This window comes from Paralichthys olivaceus, chromosome 16 (assembly GCF_024713975.1).
Source record: "Paralichthys olivaceus isolate ysfri-2021 chromosome 16, ASM2471397v2, whole genome shotgun sequence".
In the NCBI taxonomy this organism is placed as follows: Eukaryota; Metazoa; Chordata; class Actinopteri; order Pleuronectiformes; family Paralichthyidae; genus Paralichthys; species Paralichthys olivaceus.
The window spans coordinates 22,083,534-22,091,990 of record NC_091108.1 but is presented as its reverse complement, the minus strand read 5'-3'; the positions used below and the strand labels follow the sequence as shown (position 1 = coordinate 22,091,990).

The 8,457-nt window shown below is 39.2% G+C and overlaps 1 protein-coding gene across 2 annotated transcripts; it reads left to right on the top strand.

The window, feature by feature from the left end:
* LOC109640988 (uncharacterized) lies at nucleotides 1–5,205 on the top strand. 2 transcript variants are annotated; one of them, XM_069511727.1, is made up of 6 exons: nucleotides 1–125; nucleotides 1,343–1,557; nucleotides 1,757–3,679; nucleotides 3,762–3,863; nucleotides 4,506–4,568; nucleotides 5,078–5,205. In XM_069511727.1, the coding sequence occupies exons 2-6, from the start codon at nucleotides 1,350–1,352 to the stop codon at nucleotides 5,110–5,112; spliced, it is 2,331 nt and encodes a 776-aa protein (XP_069367828.1). In that variant the 5' UTR covers nucleotides 1–125; nucleotides 1,343–1,349; the 3' UTR covers nucleotides 5,113–5,205. The 2 variants fall into 2 exon arrangements, with proteins under 2 accessions (XP_069367828.1, XP_069367829.1); XM_069511728.1 differs by lacking the exon at nucleotides 5,078–5,205 and having other exon boundaries at nucleotides 4,447–4,574.
* Nucleotides 5,206–8,457: the final 3,252 nt, after the last annotated feature.

Here is an 8,457-nt window from a genome sequence, read left to right as displayed (position 1 = left end):
ATCAAATCCACTGATGCTGCACATGCTTGTCTGATTAGCAGCTACTTAAATTCTGGTGTGTCTGTTGTCCATTTTAATCACTTTACTGTTTGCTTTGTGCTTTTCACATCCAAGTTCTAAACAAGGTAAAGTTACTCTACTTCTCTACAGAAGACATGAAAAATGCATCTGCAGACTTTTAAATTAAATATTGACATATATAAACTGTAATATTTCTGGATACTAAAGTACTAAAGGTTTGACTTTGGATAAAAAACAAAAACTTGCAATAATGACTTGTACTGAATAAGAATATTGTATGTAACCATTATGATCCTTATCAAGTTCATTCAAGAATGAACAGATGAAATGTTATCTTAGTTAAAATCCAGAAATATCCTGAGTCCTATAACCAAATCTTATGTGGAATATGACTTTTCAAAGCTGGGAAAACACATGAATAAGGTAAAAAGTGGGAAACTTAAATGGAATATGTCCATTGTTCATAGCAATATTCATGTTTTTCGGCAGCTGTGTAATAATTTTGTGTGTGTCCTGTACTTTGAGTGGTGGACTGGAGAAGTGCTATATAAATTCATTCAATTTACCATTCCTGCCATATGTCTGTGAAGAGATCTGTAGAGGCTGAAGTATGTTTTTTTCCTCCTGATTAATGAGCAGCTTTTATTACCAGTGTGGTGAATTTTATCAATATTTGTTGTTAAGCTCTTTGGGGTTTTTTTTTAAAGCAGAGGAATCACAATATTTTATTTTCAGTCAGATACTGTATTCCTCTCTGCTGTAGAATTCCATTGTTCATTTAAAACTACTCAACTGAGCATCAGTGATTCACTGGCTGACATATTCGTTTATTACCATTGACATGAACAATGTATTTTATTTTGACATAGTTCTTTTGTGGTATTTGTCCTTTTGCACAAATACTCACATCTATGGATTGCATCATATGCTCCCTCACTCACCACCTTCAAAATGGACCAAGAACTCACCAAATTTGCTCTTAATCTGTGGTTAATTTTATTTATGTATGTAATTCTTTTTTATGTAAAATATTGGTCTTTTAACTGCTATAATACCTTATTGTTTTTACTGCCACTATTTTAACCATGTTAAGTGCCTTGAGTATTATTTTTTTAAAGCACTATACAAATAAAATGTATTATTATCCACCACTTTGATAAACCATTAGAGGGGAAATCTTTTCAGAACAGCTTACATTCTGCAGTTAGAATGTCTCAAGTGCATTGTACTCCTTTTAGCTCATGTTGAATGTGTGTTTTGTGCCCCCTGCTATGGATGTACAACTGACTAAGAGACCATCTCCCTCAACCACCTTGTACAGGTTAAATATGACTCTCCCAGGACCAAATGGAGGGAACCTGCACCCTGGTGCTAACAGTGCTGTACCAAACTGTGGGCCACAGGATCCAGGACTGCACACCAATGTCTCTGCACGTCCTGTCTTCTACGTTCATGCGCCACCTCCACCCCCTTTCCTTCACTACCAGTGGCCCATGCCCTTCTCATATAACCCATTTACTGGCTTCCCAGGCATGGGTAAGGTTTTTTTTATTCTTAATTTTGTCAATTTGTTGCATTATTAAGTGAATGCTAACATTTTCATCTGCAGATTTTTTTTCAGCAAAGTCTTTATTAATGTTTGTATTGATATTGTGAATCATTATGACATTGCCAGTAATTTGAAACATGAAGAAACATGTAATTTACTTACCCACAATTTTTGTCTACCTCTCAGGCTATGGTATGGTCATGCCCCCATTTCCTCCTCCCCCCTACATGGATCCTTCAGCCTATCTTTTTCCCCAGCCTCATATCCAAGCAGTTGACTACAGGCGGTTGCTCCACCCCCAGGTCCATGCTCCCAGTGCTCCCTTCTACAACCCAAACCAGACCTGCAGAGTTCGCCCCCCACATATAGTACAGCACAGAGAAACTATGAACTCTGAGGTCCAAACAGAGCCCTTACACAGAGATGCGGGTGGTTATGGTGGGGGAAGCTTACTTGCCAGCTCAGATTCTGGTAATGGAACAGCCTCAAACTCTCCATCTTCAAGCTCCAGTCCCCTAAAAAGAGGCTCTGCCAGTGTTGAGAATCACACCTTACCTAGCAGTAATGCAGAAGACTTCCAGATTAGTAAGGCCAGTATCGCAGTGAAACGTGGAATCAACGTCCCACATCCTGCGAACACTGTCCATTCACATATCAGAGCAACTCGAGAAACACAAAAAAGCTGTACAGATGCCATTAATCAGGAGAATGTTCCCCCTTGCAGAGGTGGTCACTGTAATATGTGGTCAGTGAGTTCTCCAGATAGTATAATCCCTATCTGTAGCTCTTCTCAAGAAGAGAATGAAGTTGCCAAAGAGAGACGTGTCTCTATTCCTGACATTCTGATGAGTTGGGGAGGTGGGACACCACAATCAAAAGTGATAAAAATGGCAGACAAGGTGCTGCCTTATTACAACCACAAGGTATTATCCCAAACTGAATTGGAGCATGAAATGCATCTTTACCAGAGCCCAACTGTGACTCACAATGCTCCAGTGATGACTCATGCTAATGATGCTGTGGGTGTGTTGAGTTCAAAGGCCAGTGAAACCTTTTTCAAGATCCTCAAACTACCTTTAGCTTTCTCAGATGCCAGAGGAGACAATGAGCTTATGGAACTGGATGGTACTTTAAGGCCTTGCTTACCCTGCCGAGATGAACTGTTGCATTCACAAAACAAATCCTACAAGATCTCAGATGAGCAAGAAGATGGCAATGAGACAAATCTAGAGGAAGACACTCCAGAAGTCATTCACAATCAAATGCCTTTAAATAGCTGCCAGATAAGGAAAAAAATGAATGAGTCTGTTTGGTCTGTGGAGTCTCTTCCCCCCTTTATCCCCTCCAAGGAGTGGCTACTGCAGAATGGGATGCTTGGACCTGAGGTAATTGTTGAGATGGCAGAGGAAGCTGAAAATTGTGAACAGTCAACAGAAAGTGACAACCTCATTGTCAAAGATGGTAAGATGAAACAGCATTGCAGGATTCCCTCTGCTGACTCTGTTCCACTGTCAGACAGCTGTCTAACTCTCAGAACCACAGCTCAAATGCCATGTCCAACAAAGGTGCCAGAAATGGATTATGAAATGTTTACTTCTGAAAGGAGAGGACCAACACAAGGCCAGGGCATGTCTCCAGAAAATGTTCCACCGATGTCCATCAAAGGCCTGCAGATCAAAATTAAATCTCCCCCCATTGCCAATGATGTGGATGAAAATGGGTCTTCTGAACCTGAGGCTAATCAAAGCCCAAACCAGGAACGTCTTATTGTAAATGAGCAAAAGGAGAAAACCCCCTGTCCTCCTGAACAGGAGGCAATTCTACTCTTGAGCCCTACATTAACAGAGGCAATCTCTTCTGCAGATCAACTGATTGTACAAAACATAATAGACATTGAGGTGGAATTTGCAAGTGGGAGCAAACTCAGTCATCTGAGAAATGAGCATTTGTGTGTACCAGGGGCTAAACAGGTTATGACTGAAGTGTCTCCATCAAAGGGACATTTAGTGGATTGTGGCATTCAGTGTACGGTGTTACAGGAGCTGTGTGCTTGTAAAGAGATGATGGGTGACATGGAAACCACAAGAATGCATCCTTTCAAATATTCAGGTGCTCTCCACCTTTATTCAACAATGAATGCTTTAGTTGTGTCATTATCTGGAGTGTGATTTAACTATTTCTTGTCTCATAGATGTGAAGATGGCAAACAAAGGGCAGGATGAAGGATTTGGCATAGATGGACACATGCAGAAAAACCAGAAGAGGCATAAACAGTGGAGGAACAGAGGTTCAGGTAATCCATGTAATTGAGAATGAATGCAGGCAATACTAATGTTCTGATAATAAATCAGATAGTTGGCATTGTAAGTGATTTGCCAGCTTTCAGTAAGCACCTCAGGTCTTGAATGTTCAGATGGAAAGTACAAGGACTTTGAAGCGTCTTGTTTATACAGAAAATGGAGTGAATTTGTTTTTCTCAAGTGAATGGACAAATCAATATTCTTTTTTCCCTAAATAATTTTTAATATATATTTCCATTTGAGACAAGTGCTTAAATACATTGACTGAACACTTTTGCTGTCCCAAAGAAGACATATGAAAATGCAGATAAAAACCAAAACAGGAAAAATGTCAACTTGGAACAGCTCCTGTGTGTAGTTTAAGATCTAAAAGTGATGTTGATAATCATTTTTCATGTTGAAATGCTGCTTAATCTTGAGCAGTGTTCACAAGTAAATGCCATTGTAATTTCTTAACTGAAGCCCCCTATCAAATGATGAGAAAAGCACAGCAAAATTGTTCAGACTTTGGCAGATATAAAAGTTCATAACTCTCCACCAACACTCTTACTTTTTTTTTTTTTTTTTTTTTACCAGCTTACTGAGGAACACATTTTCTTTGGACCTTTTTTTTTAACTGAATCATCTGTCTACAGAAAAGTACAACAGGCAGCAGGAAGCTTTCAGCGGCTACTACGGCAAATCTGGAAAAACCAAAGGTGACAATCACAGCTCAAACAGTTGGTGTAGGAATGGGTGATGGTGATAATGCATTGCAGATTCAAATTTTAGAATTTCATGCCAACCACAGACTAGACTGCTGGTATTGGAGAACAGTTTTTCCATTTTTGGGCAAACCAAACATCAACACAGATCAAATGAACTCCACACTGCTAATGGATATTCTCAACCTGTGTTTTTATTGATGTTCCCCTAATTAGCTGCACAGCTTTTCTTTAATGTCATGATGCTCATAATAAAGATACATTCCACCAGAAACCACAAAGACCTTAAGCCTTGATGGGCAATCTAAAATAACTAGTCAACTAATTGTATTATATCAACACAGAGGCATGCGTTGTTGTGTCTTTTTTTTAAAGATGTCTTTACTACAATGTTTTGAGGGTTGTACTGTTTTACCCACTTCCTAACCTAAATGTTTTGATGTAATGCATTTAAAACCGAACAGAAGAAAACAGGCTTTCTTTGCCTCTATTGACTTTTCCAGGTGGAAATGGCAGATATCAAGGTGCTGAGTACTGACCAGTCAACAAGACAACCTTTTTTAAAGAATCAATTTATTCAAATATATAAAATTTAATAAGGCTCTTTTTCAATAAATGTGTTTGATATGAATGTTCTTGCATTTTGTTTCTTTATTTTTTCAATACATGTCTAAAACTCTGAACAACTTTTGGGAAAGTTTCTCTTCCTTTCCACCAAGTATAAAGTCATTTTTTTCCTAAATTACCTTGTTGCCTCTCCAACCTCTGCAGAATTTCTGTGGGATGACTCACCATATAACTTCAGAATAGGTTATTTAAAGCAGGACGGGGAATAAACTGGGGGGGGAAACAGACACACTACTCTGTGGCGGGGCTTTTAAAAGTGAAAATATGTAAAAATATAATTTCACTTTCTATAAATGTAAGTGCTTAAAAAGAAGGGATGCAACATTCCACATGTTAATGTCTACATCATCATCTCTGTGACAGAAAGGAACTGTCGTATATTGGGGTTGCGATGATGTGAAGATGATGAAGGAATCTCCGATGACACCGTCTTAATTGTATAAAATGTTTATTACAAAAAAGTTCAGCATCAATACAAGCAATGCAATCTGCCTGGAGAGAGATCCGGAGTCAATGTGCATCTCTCCTGCCTGGAGAGAGATTCGGGGCCAATGTGAATCTCTTCTGCTGAGGCAACTTCATCTCCTCGTTTATATAGGAGAGTTGTTTGCGTAAACCTAAAGAAAATGCATCTGGCTTTCCTCCAGATTGTCCAGTGCCAGGAAGGGAATAGCACCAGCTCTTCACGTTTATACAGTCACAGGAAGGGAGACGACACTAGCCCAAATTTAATGTTGCACTTAGAGCTGTGACCTATCACCCTACCATTTGTTCAGGCTTTCTCCAAATTCCTCAAGACCTGTGGACCTCAAACCTAAAGATAAATTTCTTTTATGGGGAGGATTACACATAGCATTTCAGACACCACATATTTCCCCCCTTCGAGACTACGCAGAGTCTCGAAAAACAAAAATAATAACATATATGTTTAAATTTGTGATTTAGCAACATTCAGTAACTTTATGGAGTGCGAGAGTGAAAAACCTGTCAGGCAGCTATCTTTCCTGAAACATCCCTCAATCAATCAAGACAGGAAAATTCTCCCACGGCCCCTCTGCCTTAGGCGGCCACACGTAGTACTCCAGACCAATCAAAAAATAAAGAATTTAATAATCTGTATATGAATATATTACTTAAACAAATACATATGGAAGCCTCAGAAAAATAAAATCAAAAATGTCCAAATTCAGGCTGGTCAACCCATCGCACCTTCTAATGGACCTGTCCTTGCCTAGCCCCAATATCCCTAGACATCAAAACAATCAAAAAAGTCTGAGGTCCCAATATATTCACCCAGTAACAAGAAACATCATTCTTCAAAAAATATTGTAAAAGAAAATGTTATAGAAGTTAAGTATTACTCATACAATAATAAAAAAACTAAAAGCTAAGTCAAACATTTATATTTTACTAAGATTATCATAAGCATTATCAAAGATTACAACAAAAAAATATATAAGAAAAGACAAGAATATATCACACTGCAGCTCCTTCGCAGCGTCGACTCTCAGTGTAGTGTCGATGGTGTGGTGACTCCTAGACATGTTATCACAGTGTCCTTGCTCAGAGTCCTTCAGTCCATTCTTATTGTCCATGTTTGAGTGTCTTAATCCCTTCAGCATATCCCCCAATATTGTTCTAGGAGGAATGAAAAGAAAACACCAAACAGTATCTTTTGCAGAAACAATCAAATGCATAGAAATGTATAATTCATGACATCACATTATTTCCAATTATGAGTCACTATTTCCATTTCCCCCCCTTTTATAATAACATTCTATATTTATAAAAAATACCAAAAACACAGGGCGGATGATAGACCGCACCGAGACGTTGTTTAATTCCTAGTTTTTGCAGTATTAGTTTTATCGTCTTATCCACGAACTCTTTGCCATTGTCTGAGGAAATTCGATCTGGAAGTCCCCATCTACTGATGACTTCTCTACACAAAAATTTAGCTACAGACTGAGCATCCTTCCGCTTGGTTGGACAAGCTTCAGGCCATCGTGAAAATCTGTCCACAACAACCAGCATGTATCTTTTTCCTTCAACTCGTTTTATCATGTCAACATAATCCACTACTAACTCACGCATTGGACCTCTCGGAGTTGGAATGTAACCAGGAGGTACTGGTACACCCCTCCGAATATTATTTTTCAAACAGATGGTACATCTGCCAATAACATAGTCAATTTGTTCAAGCAAGTATGGTGCCCAAAAACCATACTCCTTTGTGATCTTTCTCCTAACTTCCCCCCTTGCAACATGAGCTAACCCATGAGCTTCCTGAATCATCAGACCTAACAGGTCTGAAGGTGCTACTATCAGCCCCTCATGATTTCTCCAAAGTCCAGTAGAATCTCGGGTTGCACCTCGATCTAGCCAAAGCTGTTTATCAGTTGCAGCAGTAGTTTCCTGCATTAAAATCACATCTCTAAGTGTAATTTTTTCTTCTAAGTCCACTTCATGAGTGACTAGAAAGATTTTTCCCAATTTGTCTGCACATGTGACTGCCTTTGCAGCTTCGTCAGCCGCTTTATTTCCTTGTGTGACTTTTGATACATCGGTTTTATGTGCTGCACATTTAGCTATCGCTATCTCTTTAGGTTTCATCATGGCATGCAACAGTTTCATTATTTGATCGTGATGTTGTATTGGAGAACCATCTGTTTTCTTAAACCCTCGGTTCTTCCAGACTGATCCAAACAAATGACACACATTATGTGCATACGCAGAATCTGTAAATATTGTCACTCGCTTACCTTCCGCCAACAAACATGCTTCAGTTAGCCCCACTAGTTCAGCAAGTTGCGCTGATGCAGGCTGTGGCACTACTTCAGCCTTCTCAACAACAAATCCCGTTCCTTGGGCTTTTACCACTGCATAGCCAGCACTCAATTTATCACCCACACGATAACAAGATCCATCAGTCCAATACTCAAGATCTGCCTCACGCAAAGGGAGGGCTTGCAAATCTGATCTAAGTCTAGAGTATTTTTCTGCTTCATGCAAACAGTCATGCGGTTCACCATCCTCTGGGGTTGGCAAACTCTCAGCTGGATTCACCGTGACACACCTGGCTAGGGTGACATCTTCCTGCTCTAAAAGCCTATGATAGTCTCTTAACCTAGACATAGTCAATGTGTATTTACCATAGTTCAAGAGATTTCTGAGACTATGATGTGTAAGAATTGTTACCGGATAACCCATTGTGACAGATGACGCCTTATCATACATTAAAGAAACTCCCACCATT